Source organism: Ammospiza caudacuta, chromosome 12 (genome assembly GCF_027887145.1).
Source record: "Ammospiza caudacuta isolate bAmmCau1 chromosome 12, bAmmCau1.pri, whole genome shotgun sequence".
In the NCBI taxonomy this organism is placed as follows: Eukaryota; Metazoa; Chordata; class Aves; order Passeriformes; family Passerellidae; genus Ammospiza; species Ammospiza caudacuta.
This window is the reverse complement of record NC_080604.1, coordinates 347,663-366,708: the sequence shown is the minus strand read 5'-3', so window position 1 is coordinate 366,708 and position 19,046 is coordinate 347,663. Positions and strand designations below refer to the sequence as shown.

The 19,046-nt window shown below is 43.0% G+C and overlaps 1 protein-coding gene across 1 annotated transcript in view; it reads right to left on the bottom strand.

The window, feature by feature from the left end:
• FGD3 (FYVE, RhoGEF and PH domain containing 3) overlaps positions 1-16,926 on the bottom strand; it is a 94,530-nt gene extending 77,604 nt beyond the window's left edge. Inside the window, 2 exon segments of the mRNA XM_058812733.1 lie at positions 16,432-16,812; positions 16,815-16,926. Of these exon segments, the coding sequence (XP_058668716.1) occupies positions 16,432-16,812; positions 16,815-16,926 (493 nt within the window).
• Between the last annotated feature and the right edge of the window lie 2,120 nt (positions 16,927-19,046).

Below are 19,046 nucleotides of genomic sequence, written 5' to 3'. Positions count from 1 at the left end.
CTTACAGACACAGAATTAATCTGCTCTCTGATGCTTCTTTCCTATGTGGGATCAAAAAGAGTGGCCAAGGCTCAATTTGAGCCTTGAGTCATGGCCCCACAAAGGTGGCTGTCAAACTCCACCGTGTGGGTTTTCCAGGGGATGACAAGTGATATGTCACCATTGATCCCCATCAATGATCATCAAATGATCCCCATTTTAGTGCTAGCCAGAGGGGTCCTTTGAAGCTATCTCCCACCTCACTTCATACCACTGTGCTTTGGTTTGTAGCCAAGCACAGCCTGGGAGCATATGACCTGCTCTCTCTCAAGAGGACAGGCATTCAGTGAGTGTGCAAGCACACAACAGCAGCTGACAGGCACGTGGTCTTTCAGGGCCTACCGTGAGCTGATCTCAAAGCCCTTCACGCTCACACCCAGGGCAGATGGTGAACCTCAGCACCATCTTCCTTCCACAGATCCAGTTCCACAGGCTGATGTAGACATAGCAAATACAAGCTATTCTTCTTTCTTTGATATTTTTAAGTAAACATCTTACCTAAGCAAAATCTACCACTAAATACCAAAAACTAAGAATACATCCCAAACGGAACAATGTCCGCTATAACTGCTTCCCACACCTCAATCAGAAACACTCCAAGAATTTTTTATACTCCTCCCTTACAAGCCAAATCCAGTCTTTCCCCAAAACTGACACAAGAGAGAAGGCAACCACCAAGTCCAGTCTTGTGAGAGCAAGTGAGACCAGACTTCTTATCAGGAATTTCTAACAGGAAGCATTCACTAAGAAAAGGTTTGTAGAGACTGTTAGTCTCTGCATCCCAAGTCACAGTTGCCACTAATAAATGCCAATGCTACAGATGGAGAGAATCCATCCAGCTGCAAGGGAGAGCGTGTGTCTGTGCACTCTGCATCAAGCTGAAATCTTAAAGGTTATCCAAAATACCACTAGTTCTTCATGCCAAGAGGTGTCTTATTAGCAACACACTAGCCTAGATATCCAGCCCAATCTTTTGGGTAGCCTTAAAGCTGATCCAAGTCTAACAGGGTTTTCCAGACAGCTCAAATAACCTAATCCTGTTTTTTACAGACTCCAAATAAAGTCCTCAACTGACCAAGATGAATTATGGAAGAGACAAAAAGCTTCAGGAGGTCAGAGGAAACACAGCCAATCCTCTTCTTGACTTTCTCAACTGCTGTCAGAGGTCCAACTGAGCCCACAAAGACCAAAAAGCATTACCTCAAAGCTCAATTCAGAAGTAGCTGATTAAGTCAAATTGTAAGCACTGTATACTAATACCTAAAAGTGAGTTTTTCAATTATACAGTGTAAGTCAGTACTTGAAACAGGACAAGCTTCTGATTCTCCTGATTAGAAACCCTCAAGCAACCAAGTGCAAAACATGGTCTGCCTAACTGCAGAGAAAGCTAGAACACTAGAGCAGCACCTTACCTCTCAGTAATCTCCTAGTTCCATGCCTAGTTGTTTTGGGTGAAATCTAAAAATACTCTAGGTAGCTAAAGAGGTTAATAAAATTGTTAGGGTTTTTTTTGTTTGTTTTGTTTTGTTTTTTAATCAGTTTACTGCAATATACCATGCATTTAGTCCTGGTGCTCCTATGTAAATATGATCTTGCTATTAGTCCTAGCAGAATAAAACACTCTCTATACATAATAAGAGGAGCCCTCCTCCACAAGCTGCAGGGCAGCACCGTGCCAAAATTAAGCTGTGTTACCTCTCAAGGCATCAGAATGTCTTACCACAGTGCCAAGTAAAGCCACTTCAGCGAGAAGTCTTCATGCCTAATTAGGGATTGCAAACCCTCTGTTTAGATGCATGGAAAGAAGCCAAGAGATTTACAAGAATTAGCAGGGCCGTATCTTGAGTTTCCTACAACATCCACTTTTTCCAGTGAAGGAGATCTGTGGTCTTCTGATGACTCCATCAAATGCCACTTTATCCAATACAAAAAGATGTAAAGCCACCATGACACCAGCTTCTAGCTCAAGGAATCTTTTCCTGACATACATCTTACAGATTCATTAAACACACATCTTTCTAGTTTTGCCTTTGGCGCTGGTGCCAAGACTGCTGGCTGCCAGTACAGTAGTAACTCAAGTTTGTAACGGGGGAGGGGGGCAGAGGACCATTCCTGACAATATTAGCAATTAGGAGTTTCCTGTAACACCAGCAGAGCACTGACTGGTGAACACCTCTGAAATGCAGAAAATTATTTTCTTCTCTCAGACCGGATCAGCCATTATAAGACAACCTCTGTTACCACTGTGACTGCAGGGCCCCGTGAACTCTGCAGAGACAACAGTTTAGATTACTCACCAATGAATAAGACCATTACAAAGCTCTTTTCTTTGGCAGAACTCAAATTCTCCCACTTTTCAGCATCACATTTTTCCCTTGCCTTCACATAACTATCTTAGGCACTGATCACTAAATATCCTTTGTTTACTTCAAAAAATGACAGATACCTTTCTGTGACTGCTGCAATTTTTTCCTAATCCCCCGAACTGAAAGAAATCTAGTGTTTCCAGATGGACCCATGCAGTTCACAAGCTGAAGCACAAAAATAACTTCTCAAACAATTTCTACTGTAACAAACACACCCCCTCTGACAAAGAGGAAAATGAAGGGGGGGGGAGAGACAAAATTTTGTTCCTACTTTTATTTTCCCATTGGAACAGAGTGGTGTAACAGGCAGTAAAGATTTTTTTTTTTTCCTGTCATTTCCTGCTCTTATGGACCAAAGTCTTTCATGCCACATAAACAATAAAATTTCTATCAAGCCTGTAAATACAGAGTGGAAAAGATAATAGAAGAACTATTTAGAATAGCCTGGGCTTTTACCTAATGATATTGACATGTTGAAGACAATCCTCAATTGCTAAGCACCCCAGATCCTAAACTAAGATTATTTTACAATCTGTATCCTCAAACTCTTTTAAAGATAATCTAAGGAGATTATCCAACATTTGAATGTGGAGAACACTCATAACACGACTTGTAGGGAACTCTACATTTGGTTCAGATCTCTGAGCATACTTGGGACCTAAATCTGGAGAAAATAAATATCTGTTTTCTTACAAAGCTGAATCTGCAAGGGAATACACTGAACCCCCCATGAACTCAGAAGAATTTTTTTTTCCCTAACAGGACACACATTTTTCCTCTGCTGTACTGGGTCTGCTTAGTATTGCAAGCTGACTACAGTACTAAAACCTCAAGTGTCAGTACTTGTTTCTGAAGCATCATCCCAAAAAGAACACTTGTCCTGGGCTCAAGCCAAGACAGAGTTAATTTTTACTGTAGAGCCCAGAGGTTATGCTGTACTACTTCACATCATTTTCCAGGATGGGGGAAGGAGTCCCTTCCAGGTGGCACAGCATGGTGTGGTCAGGTATTGTCAAGCGTCCTGCATGGTGATGAGCACATGAATTGTTGGCCTCTTTCCTGTTCATTCTGTATTACTATTGCTGCCTTTACTGTTAATTTTCTAACCTCATCGCTGTTTTCAGTAAATTGGTCTTCTCTCAACTCATGATCTTTATCTGCTGCTCCTCCAATTCTCCTATCCAGCTGCCACAAGGGAGAGAGAGCAAGTGGAGCATGGCTCGGAGAGTCTAGGTGGGAACACTTAGCTGGGGAGTACATTCCCAAATCATGACACTGTGAAACCGAGCACGTCAACAAAGAGCAGAAAACACGTAACCACAATCCTGGTTACATGATATAAAACTATGATGTGCCCACATTTACAAACACTGCAAGCCAACTTTTAATAGTGGGCTAGCCTACTTGAACTCAGAAGATAATGCTTCTTTTCTAGTGGAAAATCCATCCAGGGATCAAAAAACATATAATGGAAACTAAACCTGAGCTTTACCATACTGAGCTATACTGCCAAGGATCTGCTGCTTCCTTCACTGGGATGAAGCTATTCCAGCATGTATAAAACACATAATGTTATTTTTGAAGGTCTTCTTAAAAACCAAACACACTAAAAAAACCCAAACAAACAAAATAACCAAACGAAACAAAACAAACAAAAGAAAAACCCCAAACAAAAAAAATATCAAACAAAACCAACCACATCCTCCTCCCACAAAAAAAAAACACAAATCACCCAACAAAAACAAGAAAATCACCCCCAAAACAGTACTTGTAACAAAGATTTCTTTATCTTCCCAGGTAGAAGACCCTTAGCCATGCTGGCTAGACTCCAGGTGAGTTAACAGGGACAGCCCCAAAAAGGAAGGAGCTGACTACCTGCAAGTTGTTTTAGCAGAAGAGAGCTTAATGAGTGCTCCAAATTTGGAGGCTAGCACAGGGAAACAAATGAAATCTAGACACAAATAGCTTTTTCTACATGGTCAGTATGACAGAAGCTGCAGGAAGAAGAAACTGGAGGTGTTTGCATTAGCTTTCTGGAATAGTTAGTGTGCTGGGAATGTATTCAGAAGCAGGTCTGCATGATGGAGTGTGGATCTGTCAGCTCAGATCTAACATTCAGGAGACAATTGCTAGCACTGAAAAAAAAAATAGAAAGAAGGAAGCTATACTTCTGATTTCCCTCAAAAAGCAATTAGTTAAAAAAAAAAATCCCAACCCCACAAGACAAAACCCTAGTCAAAAAACACATTAGATTGAATATCAGCAATTAACAAAACCAGAAAATCAGAACAGATATAATGTGTAGGATTGACAGAGAGCAGCAACACTGACTATCTAGGTTAACTCCAAGAGACCAGAGATGTCAATATCTTTAATGAGTATGCTACCTATTTCAGCCAAACAACAGAACCAAACACTGTCACTATCTAGCCTCCACAAACATTTCTACGCTTTCTATAAACTGCTGTAGAAATCCACAGCTGAGCTACACTTCAAATCCTGCATAAATCAGCCTCTATCATGACTGTCATTAAATAAACCTAAAAATAACAATGTAGAAAAAATACAGACTTCCAGTTTTTGAACAAACTTGTTCAAATCTTGCAACTGTGACATCGAGCTCTTAAAAAATGCATTTAATGTATTCCAAAAGGAAGAGGAAAAAAATTTGGGCACTACAGTTTAATCAATATCAGCAAGTGGAAATGAAGACTCTACACCACATCTTGAATAGACCAGCTGGGTGCAGGGCATGGGGACAAATTCAGAGTCAGCTGAAGAGTCAGCTAAAGATGCAGCAATACATTTTCATCACTGAAAACCAAACCCAGTACAAGTCAAAGCCAAAACAAGAACCTATAACAATCTACATTCAGTTTCTGCATATTCATATTACAGAATTACATATGGTTTGCATTGGAAGGGGCCTTAAAAACCACCACATTCCAATCCCCTGGCTATGGGCAGGGACACTTTCCACTAGACCAGGTTGCTAACATAGAAAAGACAAACCTATTTGATAAATGCGGTCCTTATGAAGAAAAATCTTGTTAGTTATATTTCCTCTATTCTGGACACTAATTACGCATTTATTCAGTAGACACATTTACACAAGTCTATTACCAAGCTGCAACATGATCTAAAAATACATAAAATTAAGATGCATCATTTTAAGCAGAACTCTGATTATAAATCCATCCGTAAGTTGAACATTACCACCATATTTCCAGTTCAGGCTCCCTTTTGGATAAGCATTTTTTCCAACAGATTCCCCTTCTCTGGGGATGCAATCTGGGCATGCAATCTGGCTTATCAGCTCTAGTCCTGCACTGGTTACCCACTGACATTGGAAGACATCGAAGAAGCAATACCCAGGCAAAGCTCTGCCTACTCTGTTTAGAGAAGGATTTATCTTGCTCCAGGCTGTGTTAATCCCTGGAAGTGTGACTGCCCTCCAATAAATCTATCTGGCAGCAGAATCATCAGGGGGAAAGCTGTAAAATTTCTTTGGGTTGTGTCTTTTAACACCAAAGTTGCTGAAAAGCCTACTCTGCTTCTTAGTGAAATAAATTAACGGAATCTTCACTACACCAGACTGAAAAGTAAGGATTTGGATTTGAAGGTCTGCCACAAGCCTTCTCAGCAAGGGCACACCACTGCAATCCCCAGCATCAACTTAAAAAATCCTTAAACCACCATCTGATTTTCAAGTCTTAAAAAAACAAACAAAGCCAAAATGGAAGTTAGAGAATCATATTCTAACTATTCCCCCTTCTATAAATGTGATCCCTTGAAAATTCTTACTAACATTTTAAAAAGAAAAAACAATTTTATTTCATAAAAAAGTATTTTAAGGCCTTTACTGCAAATGATGATTCTGCAGTATTTTTAGAAACTAAGACATATGTTATTTAAACATGTTTAATGCATTTCAAAAGACAGATCAATATATTGATTTACCAATCAAATGGATATAAGATTAAGTCTCATCTTATTTTCCTCACTATCTGGTGAAATAAAAAATCAGCTTTTAGTGTCAAGCACCTCCTCAGTAGGTGCCTGAAGGGATTCCCTGTGGGATGCATGGTACTTAGGAATGACAATTACAATGGATTTTGTTATGTATCATATTACCACACCCAGAATTCTTCAAGCTACACCAAGAGATTACATGCTCAAAACTCTCATTTAATATGCAAAATCACTTCTTCCATCACAAGATAGAGGAACATAAATTCAGTGGGAGGTGGGAATTAAATGAAATAAAATTAAAAAATGAGGGAAACAGCAGCACAGAGTTATCATAACTCCACAAACACAATCTATCTAAACCTCAATAAGTTTTGGATATGAAACTAAAAGTTTTAGAGGACAGAAAGTAATGCACAAAAATGTGCATTTTTGCAATTTGGTCTCCAGAAGGATCTGAAGATCAAGGCTAAATTCAGCTCCAACTGCAGTAACTTGGGGTTTATTAATTTTTATTAGTCCGCCAAGCAGATGCAACAGCAGAAACATTTTAGAACAGATGTCATCAGGAATATCCTGGAGCTTCCATAGAACTGTGTCACTCAGAACTGAATATGTCAGAGGGAAGAGACCAAGAATAGTTGGAAATGAGGAAAAAAAAAAGTGTTAGGTTGATGCTAAGCCACATCAGTAGTACTCAAGGATTCCTCAGGCACTATGAAGTGGGACAAACAGATGACCAGGACTCAACAGGAGTTTGATGTTCATCCTGTAAAGCTAATGGAACAGATCAGGAACCAGGAGACAGGAAAATCTAATGTGTTTGGCAAATTTGGAATATAGTCTTAGCAGCCAAGACCTTTGTGGTTGGCAGACCCAAGCAATGTAGGTGCAAAAGCAGATGTAGGGGAATCAAACAGCCACATTTAAAAGCCGTGTTCTCACAGTTTAAGATTTTTAAGAGCATTTCACCAAGGCTCTCCCAGATTACAGGCACCGCCTATGACTCCTGGGTTTCTGACCCTCCATGGGAGAGAGAGGAAGCCACCACCCTATGGAGGCTCTGCTGTCATCAAAAATCATTCAGCAAGATCCTGCTCAATTCTCTATGAAAATCCAACAAAGACGGAGTAGAGAAAAGGGAGCAATAAAACCGTGCACACTGTGCAGCTGGAGGCAACTCACCTGCGGGTTCCTTACAGCTCTGAATGAATCAGCTCAAACACAAAACTCAACACTTTGTACAGAGGAGTGGGTTGGAACATCCACCCCACTCTCCTAATATATTGTCATGATACAACATTTTAACACTTCAAACATGCAAGTAAAGCAACTTGGCACAACTCTGTATACAGCTTCTGAACGACTAGAAATTCTTTACCAGCCATAAGAAAATGTCAATTTCTGTGGAGGCCGTGAATTCTGTGAGTCAATGAACCCTCTATCTTTAAGACAAAACGGAATTTTTAAACAATTGAGAGTTGGGGGAAGAAAAGAAATAATAAAACCACCTCTTGCTGCCAGTTATTCCATAACCATTTGCTACAAAGGTTTTCGGTCTGTGGCCAGAGCCCCAAAGTAAATGGACAAGTAACTCAGCAGCTCTCCTATACTCAACATTTGCTGCGGCAGTTTCTTTGTCCTAAGAGGATTAGCAGTTTTAAAAATAACTTTTGGGACTTGCATGGTCTGGAAAATACCAATAAAAAAACCAGACTATCCTTTCAAGTGAATAAGAAAAGCATCTGTTCTGCATTCCAAGTGAAGCAACTTTTTTGACTGCACAGCCATCAAGATCAAGCAGCCATAACTCCAATCAAAGACCCAGTTCCAACAACACCACACAGCATGGATGAGACAGGACTTTCTTAAATTACTACTTTTATTTTACTGTTTTGAGGAAATCTTACTCTCCCCTAGCTGGGAACACTTGCACTTCCAACAGTAAATTAGAAATGGCAAAGCAAGGCATGTATTTGCATAAGAGGAAAAAAATTTTAAGACATGCATTTCTCAACCATGCCACAATTAGAAGGGGACTTCTCCCCACAGTGCTGATATTTGGCCCTGGAATTTCTACAGCCAAGAAACAGGCTGTAAGAATTTCAATAGCAATTAGTAAAACAGATCCAGGAGAATACAGCAGGCAGCACCCTTTGTTTTTCCGTGGGAAACTTCTCTCTGAATGGATGACTCCCACAGCCAGTGAGAGCGATTCACAGAGGTGGCACACCTGGGTCCAACAGGAAATTGGAATGGCTGAAGTTTCCTCTGGGCAAAATTCATCTACCCCCAGTGAAGGGCTTTGCAGATATTCAACAAACAAGGAAAAAAGGGGAAAAAATTAAATAGAAAAACCATATATGTTATTTTAATACAAACCTCTAAGAGTTTCAAGATGTACACTACTACAGCCTGGGGGATAGGCCTTAATCACTGTCAGTTTTTGTAGGTTCAGCACAGCTCCAGTACAACCATGTCACCCAACAGTACAATTTTACCTATGGGGGCACAATCCCCTTTTCCATCCAATTTAAGAGGGAATACAATGCCCAGCTTGCACTGGATTCTGTGTTCAGCTATCCCATGCAGGTGCACACAATCCTGCTCTCCTGGCAGCTCACCAGCAGCAGCATGGAGCTGCAGCGTGACCCAAGGGCCACACCACCACCAAATCTCTGCAGCTCCAAACACATCTCAAAAGGTGTGGCCAAGGTGGGCTTGTATGAGGAAGCTCCATCCTCCACCAAGAACCTCCATGAGAAACCTTGCATATTTCTCCCCCAAAAGGTGTGGGAACTGAGTACACTCTCATCCCCCGTCTTTCCCAGAAACACTGCAGCCAGCACAGGGCACGATGCTGGATTGAAACTGCAAAATCCAGGGAAAAAAACCAAACCCACAGGAAGCTGAGATCTGGTGGTATTTTCATTCACTGGTCTGCAGAGAGATCACTCCTTCCTTTACTGCATTTATTCAGCTCTCTGCTGGTGTTACCATGGAGAACTTTCCCCTCACTTCTGCAGTAAGGGAATTCACCTGCCCACAGGTTAATCTTCCAGAGTGTTTCGTACAGGTTTCCTTTTCCACAAAATTCAGATTACTTACTAATTTTGACTTTAAAACCCTCTTTCTTCAAAATCTCTTCCTACACCCCTATGAGGTTTTTTTGCATGGTACTAACTTTTTCCTTCTTTTTTTATCTCAGCCTTCTATTCTACTTCTTCATTCCATTCAGTTTTTACACAAACAGTTTTATTCAGCTTTTTAAAATTCAAATCACAAGCCCCCATCAGACACATAGGGCCAGTGGCAGAAAACACGGTATTTCTGTAGATCTCGTTCTGGAAGTGATAATCAAATTACACTTAGCAGGTGATTCATATCAAACATGGTAAACCCATGGCTGGAGGCTTCTTTGGTCTTCCTTTCACAGTTCCTTGCCCCAGTGTTTGGTACATTAACTTTCACCCTGTCCCAACCTCACGGTTCAAAATGATTACTGAAGTAGCAAGAATCTCATGAATGTAAATATTTGCTCAGGGTTAAATTACCAAGAGAGAATTTCTGCTCAGAGCCTGCAAGCCCAAAAAGAAAGAATAAAAAGAGGCCAAGAGTTTAAGAAAACTAGAGCCCAGTGATAAATTCCTTCATTATAGTCAGACACCTGCCTGTTTTTCAGAAGTATAAAATAAAGAGGAGAAACCTCCGACATCCAAGTGATATTTAGATGTCACCCTGTCTTTCAAAAAATACTGGGACTATTGGGTTCCTCAGACTTTTAGAAATTAGATTCTTTAACATGAAGACTGCTATCCTCCAAAAATCTCCATCCAGGTTGCCGTGATGCCATGTAGAGGTGTGTATGCTGTTTGCACACACTGTACCCAAATGCTCCATCCCAAGGATAGAGGCTGGGCTTCCAATGACAGGCTGACATCTAACCAGCGTCAGCTTTGGACTCTCTATTAGTGTTTTAGCCATTCACATTAATTAACCAGCTCGATGAGTACCAGAATCTACCTGTAAAGGTACTACACTTTTAGCAGTGATTCTGTATACTTCAGTGGAGATTACTCAAAATGCTTCAAGAGAGAAAAATGGCAAATTAGATGTGCAATTGATTCGTTCAATAGTCCAGCATAAAAATGCTCTCTCCTTGAATATTCATTAAACAAAAGAATTTCTGCGAAGCAGCATCAAGTTAGATGAATAAAGAATAAATAAAGAACCAGAGCAATCTTGCAAAAGGGGACATTTCAGGATTTTAAAATGCAATTACAGTAAAGTACTTGCTCATGGCCATGCTGAAATGCATGAGGACCTAAAAAGTTTCAAAGCTCCTCACCTCTCACAGCAAAGGTCAGTGGTCTGCTCCGTCCCTGCTAGTACCTTGAAGGTTCTGTCATCCCAAAAGATGCATTTTTACTATGACTAGGAAAAAAAAAATCAACAGATTTGAAGACCATTAATTCTACCTTACTCTATTCACTGCCCAATGACTTCTGACCCAGCCTCAAGAGTGCTCTCTGAACAGCTATCAATACTTCCAGCACATTTAAATGTACTCTAGAGGCCTATGAAATTTTAAAATTTAGAAACAGTTTGCTAGTTTTGCTAGTTTACTAGTTGCCTCTAGTAACTCTGAGCTCTCTAGAAATTCACCAGCATTTAAGACACCAAAGCTGGTAACACTCGACATATTTCTTTGAGACACAAAACATCCTTCTCAGGTTATTGGTGCCCAACACAAGCACAGAGAGGGACCAACAATGCCTCTTGGGGATGCCTTGTGACAGTGAAGCCAGATTTACTAGGCCCACCATTAACATACATTACATCATTCAAGCACTGCCAAGCTCCTCAACAAAGGAGAAAAATCCCATTTTAGCACTCCTGCAACTTTTTTATGCTGATGGTTATCTGTGGAAGAGCTGTTGGTTTTTAGAGTCCATAACCACAAAATTAATTACACTAAGACGGAGAAAAGAAAGACTGAGGGACAAAAGTATTGTGCCCATATCTGAAAGGTTACTCAAATGGCCTAGCTTCACAATAGGAATTTCATCCCTCTGTTATTACAAATGAGGAGTTGATGAACTCACTTTGCTGAGCCCCTTAAGGATCCTGCAGTGAGTCTTGTATGCCATGATTGAGATTATGCTATGTCAACAACCTCCACTTCTCAGCCTTCCACCTCAATTCTTCACCTAGCCCTTTCACAGCAGTTGAATCACTCGCTTTCTGTCCCACACAAGGGTCTTAATCCCAGACAAATAGCAAGAAAAGTGCAACCCAGAAAACAAGGAAGCAGGTAATACCAATAAACTCTTTCACAGAACAACAAAAAAAGCAATGGAAGTCAGTAAAACCAGAAGAAAAGGCAGGGAGAATAGCATTTTGTGAGGTAGTGCTTAGGAACCACAGAGGCAATGTGCTTTAAATAATGCCACTTAAACTCAACAAGTTAACCCTGAGAAGCCAGACCACAACTGCAGACCTGGGTATTTCTCACAGAGGACATGGTGACCACTGACAGAAAAGGTAACAGCCACGCCACCAAGGGAGTGGAGATGAGCATGAGGCTGTCACTCCAACGAGCATCACCAGCAGGGACAGCCCATACCAGCACATCTTCCTGCACAGGCTGGCACAGCACTCGCTGGGTACCCAGGTAAAGCAAACACTCAGTATTGTAATATCAGCAACTCCTAACTGCAGGCACTACAGATAGAATGAACAGCCACAAACTGTGAAATAAAACCCAAAGACCCATTAAATTTTAAGATGCTGCAAAGTGTAAAATGTAAATCAAGTTATAATAACCCTTGCTTTTAGGACCTGGCTGTGAATGGGAGGGGGGAGAGTAGAGGGAGGGAAAAAAGTTCTCCTGGAAGCACTTTCCAGTATACCTCACTATTGTTCCACCAACAAAGGCATCTCAAATTTCACCACTCATAACCTCCAAACCAGCCAGACTTCCGTGCTGTGACTTGACTGCCTCCCAAATGCTCCAGAGAATGCAACAGTGAGCTGCAGACATCTATTTTCAATTTCACATGGATTTTCACCATGGAGGTCTGGGGTCCTGTGCTCAGGGGTGCCAGGCTCAGCTCTCAGCAGGGTGTTCAAAGGGGTTGGCAGAGAACAAAAAGAGAGCCCTGAGAGCTGGTGACGGGCATGCAGCATGGCTCAAGAGCTGTCACATCATGGAAAGGACTTCAACGATACTCCCTCCTACTTTCCTCCTCCTCTCACTCATACCCAAGTTCATCTTAGCTCAGGTTATGTCATATGCTCTGTTCCCACATCTGAAATATATGAAGTCACATTATTTTTTTTACCTAAAAGGAACTTTCAACTAGTTCAGAGAATTTGAAACAAGAGATATATTTTCAAAAGAGTATCAATATTCACCATTGTGTAAGAATCACAAGTCATTGTCTCAAGTGAAACATCAAATTTCACAAATCTGATGCTGCCAATACAAATGGATACTACAGTAGTTATTACTGATTTTATCCACCACTGTTCACTCAACTCAAATGCAATCAATGGCTCAAATGTCTAACACAATAGCTGTATCCAGGGAGCTAGAAATATTAATTACTTAGGTTTTACCAGTCACCTCTTTTAGTTTCAAATTGAGTTTTCAGTAAATGAAAAATTTAAATTTAAAAATTAAAATGTAAATTTCAACAAAACAGCTTGAAGAAGAAAATTAATCTTACTCAAAATCTTGCTCAAAAGTATTTCAGAAGTTCACAGCTTCTGTGCGCTATGTGGTAGAAAGCAGTGCACAGTCAGAGAAATTAACTAAAGCATTAATCATATCATTGCTGCATGTATACTCCCTGCCCTTTCAATTCTCACATAGACCCCTTGGTCACACGCACTGATCAAAGCAGGACTATTATTGATCTCCAATAATCTTATCAAGATCCCTAAAAACTAACCAGACAACTTGGAAAAAAAACCCCATGCATCCATAATTATTAAGCTTGGTCAGCAGGAACAGACATGCTTCAGTTAGGAAAATTCAGTGTTTTTTAAGCTTATAGACACATGGGAAGACATAGGTGTTCCCAAAACTTCCTGCAGAAATTAGTTGTACATTTTTCATTGAAAAGCAGTAGGAAACAGTTGGACTTGAGGTCATATTTCAGAGAGCAGCCCTGCCCACACCACTGCACCTCACACAGCTTTTTTGAGAACAAAGCTTCCTCAAAACCAAACACATTGAACCTGATCAGGGAATTCAGAGTATAAAACCATTGGAAAACCATGCGACAAAAACCGCCTTGAAAACAATGCAGTGCAAACAATGCACAACTAAAAAATCGTCACGTGGGATTTTGACTTCTCAAGTCTGTCACTCCTGGTGTCACAAGGTTTCAATATCCCACTTCCACTACCACTGACCTAAGGCAGTCTTCCTCATTCTGGACCATGCTACAGAAGTTCATCCCACACAAAAAGCCATGGGGACCATCATCACTATGATTCTACTGCTTTTATTGTTTTGAATGTAATATTCTCTCTTGCACCACTGAGACACTCCAAGACCAAATACACTCTGCAGTCCCAACCTTGTCCTACATTATCACTTCAGCCATTGTTAGGAGCTGGGGAGACACCCACAAGAATTGTGTCGGTCAGTATTTCCATAGCATTCGCATGCTACACTGGATTTCATTAAGGAAAGGGCAACCTAGTATCAACTCCATCTTTCTTCCTGCTTCTGTAGAAGTTACCTGCCAGGCCTTAGATCTGCACACTCGGCAAGAGGCAAAGGTCCTCTGGAAAGAGAAAGTCCTGACTCCACTTTCAGCAAGAGTTTTAGACATACATTTAAATGCAGGAAACTGTGGCAAATATGACCGAACAACAGCAATTCCAGCTCCATTCAAGAAGGATTCCAGCCAGGACTATGCAAGCAGGGCACATCAGATCAGAGCCACAAGAGCAAGCAAGCTCTATTTCCCTTATATTACCACACTGAGTCCCCTGACTCTGGAAACAGGAGTAAGGCTCACTGGTTGATGCTCTTTAGCGAGATGCACCACACTCAAGGAAATCACAAACACACACATACAGAGGGACACATATTGCACCAATCTACAAGCGACTGACATTGCAATTACATACTGCTTGTATTGCAATTCACAAGCAATTGACATGAGAGCCCTGACCCTTTCACTAACAGAGCACGAGGCTGATAGCATGGGCATTTCACTACCGCAGGCTCCATCCCATGTGGGAGGACCAGCCTCTAAAAATTAATGTACTGAAGATTGGTACACAAAGTTCAGGAGGTGCCAGAAGTCAGATTGCCTGAATATCTCTGGATCCAGGGCAGGTGGGGAACTTCAGCAGCTCTGAAACTCGCCATCATCTTTCCTAGGTTGACCCAACTTTTGTAGGTAAAAACAGGACAGAAAACTTCCACTTTTTAAAAATAAGAACTTATTTCTGTAAAAGGAGTTCCTTCAAACTCAGTGTCATTTTTATAATTTTTCTTTAGCATTATTAAGGTAAGAACACTTACAACATAACGAACTGGGTCACAAATGAGCTAAATCAGGAACAACCCAGCTTGATTATTCCAAGGGATATTATAAACACAGCTCTGCTAGATGGAGTACAAACTCTAAAGCATCTTCCTAGCATTGTGAAAAACAGCTTTCTATGAAAGACAAACTTCTTCTAAAGAATGCAAGAATCCTTTTATCAATGTATTGGTCGCCATACATAACCCCTTTCCATTCTGCATGCTTCTCAACAAAACCAATTCTGGTCATTAACAATTGCCAATAGTCTCTCCGATTCCTTGGTGCCGCTGTGTATCAGGCACTGCAAGATTCTTTTATGTTGCAGAGCTGTTTTCCTTTGTGTTAAAATTCCCTAAAGCATGCAATGGAAAGTAGAGTATATCCCTTTAACGTAGTTACACCACTCTTAGTATTTGGAATGGAAAATGTGACATAGGTACTGAGGTTTAAAAAACAGCTACGATGAATGTGGCCAGTTTTCTAAACATAAATCTCTTCAGGGTTTTTTGGGCTTTTTCCCCCGTTCCTTCCTTGTTTCTGTTTTTTGGGGTTTTTTTGTTTTATTGGTTTTTTTTCCCGCGAGAATCCTGGTTTTACAGAGGCAGCCAGCTAAACATAGCAGATCATTATGGTTCAGAGATTTCCCATTTGCAACTGGAAATGGTTTATGTTTAGAGTACTAACAGTTCCAAAAGGTATTGAAAAAGGAGAGAAGGAAAAAAACCTCAGCATTTCATAAGTGCCTAAATATGGATTGGCAGGAAATAAATTTAATCTCTACAGTTAATAGCAGTCTTAATGAAATTAATGTTTAACAGAACTGATTTTGTGTTGTTTTACGAGAACTAAAAATATATTTACACAACTCAGTGCTGCATTTACTCAAACATGGATTCCCTGGCCATTGTGAGGCGCACAGGGACGCCGGGTCCGGAGTGCGTGTGCGGGGGCAGCTCGGGGTGAGCCCGCAGCTGGAGCCTGGGAGGCCGCGGCCAGCGCGGGCAGCGCCGCTGCGGGTCCAGCCTGGGGAGGGCGGGCCGGCCCCCCGGGCGATGGGTTTGCATCAGAACCGCGCCAGCCGCTCGCGGGGGCAGGGAACGAAAAGAAAAAATCAATTAAAGAAAGAAAGTTAGTTGAAGGCGCCTCCGAGTCCGTGCGAGCTGCTCCGCTGGGCCCCCGCCTCCCCGTGGCGGAGCGGCCCGACCCCAGGCTCCCCGCCGAGGGCGCGGGCGGAGCGGGGCCCTGGCGCCAGCAGAGCCGGCGGGACCGCGCCCGCCCGCCAGCCGGCGAGGGGAGGGCAGCGAAAGGAGGCGGCGGCGGGCCCGCACACCTGGAGCGGGGCCGGCCCGGGAACCAGCCTCCCGCCCGCGCCGCAGAGACCCCGCGGCCCGCCGGGACCACGGCGCCGCCTCGCTCCCGGCCCAGCTCCCCGCGGCCGCCGCAGCCTCCACCGAGAACTCCCTCCGGATCGCGGCCGGGGCGCGGGGAGCTGGGCGTAGCCTTACCCTCCGGCTCCATCTGCTCCCGCCGCCGCGCTCCGGCGCTCCCCGAGCCGCTGCGCGCTGAGCTGGGCCGGGCGGTTACAAAGGCGGCCGCCGGGCGAGGGGGGTGGGTTTCCTCTCCCTCCCACTGCAGCTGCATCGCGCCATGAGGCGCCGCCAGCGGGACGCGGCGCCCCTGAAGGCGGCGGAGGCGGGATGCGCCCGCGCCCCCGCCCCGGCCCGGCTCGGCCCAAGCGGCAACGGGACACGCCGGAGGGGCCGCCCCGGCTGCCAGGGGACCAGGGGCTGCGCCCGGCCCGGGGGCAGCGGCGGGGAAAGGGCGCACCCGCCGGGGCTGGCCCCTCCCTAGGGCCGGGAGCGGGGGCCAAGGGGAGGGGGGAAAACACCCTTTCCTGCCCCCTTCCCGGCCGACCCTGGGGAAGCAACGCCTGCCGCTTGCGTGGCCCTTTGCGAGGAGCTCCCGCTGAGCCAGACCCGTCCTGGGCTAACCGTGCGCATCCCACTCGCCCCTGAGCGAACCAGTGGGCTCCGGGATGCAGCTGCAGGGAGCAAGAGGCTCTCAAGCTCCTCATTATTCGCATGCCACAGGGGTGTTTATGGGCCCCTTAGTGGACGAACCCAGCGAGAAGCTCAAAATCACGTCACAAGGATTAGGAAAGGAAAGGAAACCTAAGGGCCACAGGCTCTACCCCGGCTGTTGCCCTTGGAGCCAAAAGCTTCTCGGTGCAGCTGCTGGGGGCGGCTGTGGGACACAAGCCGAGAGGAGAGACCCCGGGCTGTGCATGGCTTCTCTGGCTGATCTGTTATTCCATGGACGCATCAGAGAGCAATTCAGATACGAATTTTGTCTGAGGGAACCAAACCCTGCCAGCCTCTTCCCAGCTCCCAGAACCACTCCAAAAAACAAGAACTTCTTAAATAGCCAGACCCGAAAGCCCACCTGACACACTACTCTGTGCCTGGACAGGGAGTAGGATGCTGTAAGTAGGAGGGATTGCAGCAGAGTTGGAGGGCGATGCTCTCTTTTGTAGCCCTGGTGAAGTGCTCCTTCCACAGAGGTAAAACCCTGCCTCTTCAGGTGAGGCACATATTTAAAGGAGAGCTTTCTGAGATTTCCCAGCTTCTCATCACAAGGAGTAAATTATACAAAGAAAAACAAAAGTACCTATCAAGCAATCTGTCACTGAAAACAAAAGATATGTGAAATGGTCTTCACAAAGGCATTTACCTTCAGGAAAAAAATAGCAAAGCAATAAAATGAAAAGTTATCTGTGTTGGGCTTCAGTCTATTTTTTATTACCCAGTAGTTCGTCATTGCTCTTTACCTTCCCCCTAAAATAGCCAATGTTGATGCAGGCATTAGTGTGGAAATATACTGTCAAGGACTTCAATAGTGTGCTGGAATGGAAACACAGTTTTGCAGTGACATTCCCAAAAATAATTTCCATGGACTAATCATTCCAGAACAAAAGTAGCTGTTCTAGATCAAGTCTATGAATAGGGTCTAGATAAACCAGAGTAAGAAAGCAGATTCATCAGTGATGAACCAATCTGGATTTTTTGTCACTTTGAAAATCCAACCTGTTACTTTCCAAATCCTACCTTAAAGCATTAATATACATACACAAATTTAATACACAACAAATTATTTCAGAACTATATTACTGTAAAAATGGATATGGCTCTCTTAGATTAGTCCTGTCCTTTAGGTCAATGAAGTGGGTCTTGTCCATAGCATTTTCACCAGAACAGAGCCAAGCTGGCCAGCCATCGCTGCATGGTTATCAGGTACAATGGAGATACAGCAGCAGAAACAAACTTACAAATTGTTGGAAATTTCCCAGGTTCTTTGCTCTCATGGAAGCAAGGTCCATGCTATAAAGTGTGAAGCTGAGACAAGATTTATTTTAAGCATTTAAACTTGTTAGATATAGCACCAGAACACCAAATAACCAGCATCACTTAAAATTACCTATTTATGTCCTGTCCAATTCTTTCCCCACCCTAGCCAGCATTTTGATTTGTTTTTTTCTTGAGAATTGGACCATTTTTCATTTTAGGCACTCAGTATCTACAGTCTGAGTTATCTGCAGCATTTGTTTCTCTGACCAGAATCAGTTAAGTTATTCTGGAGTGAGTTAACAATTTAAGCAAGTTGTAGCCATCACTTTTGAGCAGCAAAATTGTAACAGAGGGCCGGTGTCAGTTTCTTTACATCTGGGAAATAAGCCATGTCTCCAACCAAGGTAAATTGTATGGTCTCAGAGAGAAGTTTCAGCAGGTAAGTAATAAAGAAGGGCTCTGTTTTGCAGCTCTGCTAGGAACTGGAGGGAATAAAAGCTAAGAAAAAGGTGGTATGACACTGCCAGAAAAAGAGCAAAACAGAACAGATTTAGGAAGACAAAAGAAATTGTTGGGACACCTCCCCTGAATCTGGAACTTTCTTCCCACCTGAATTGAAAGGCATGCAATCCTTTAAAACTGTGAGGAGCAAAATGTTCCTGAGATCATTTACAGCACAGTTTGTAATGGCGACTCTTGAGTAACAAGCATGGGATGCCACCTTTCTCTGAGTTGCTGGCAGTAGATATATATTCAGCTCTATAGAGCCCTTTTCT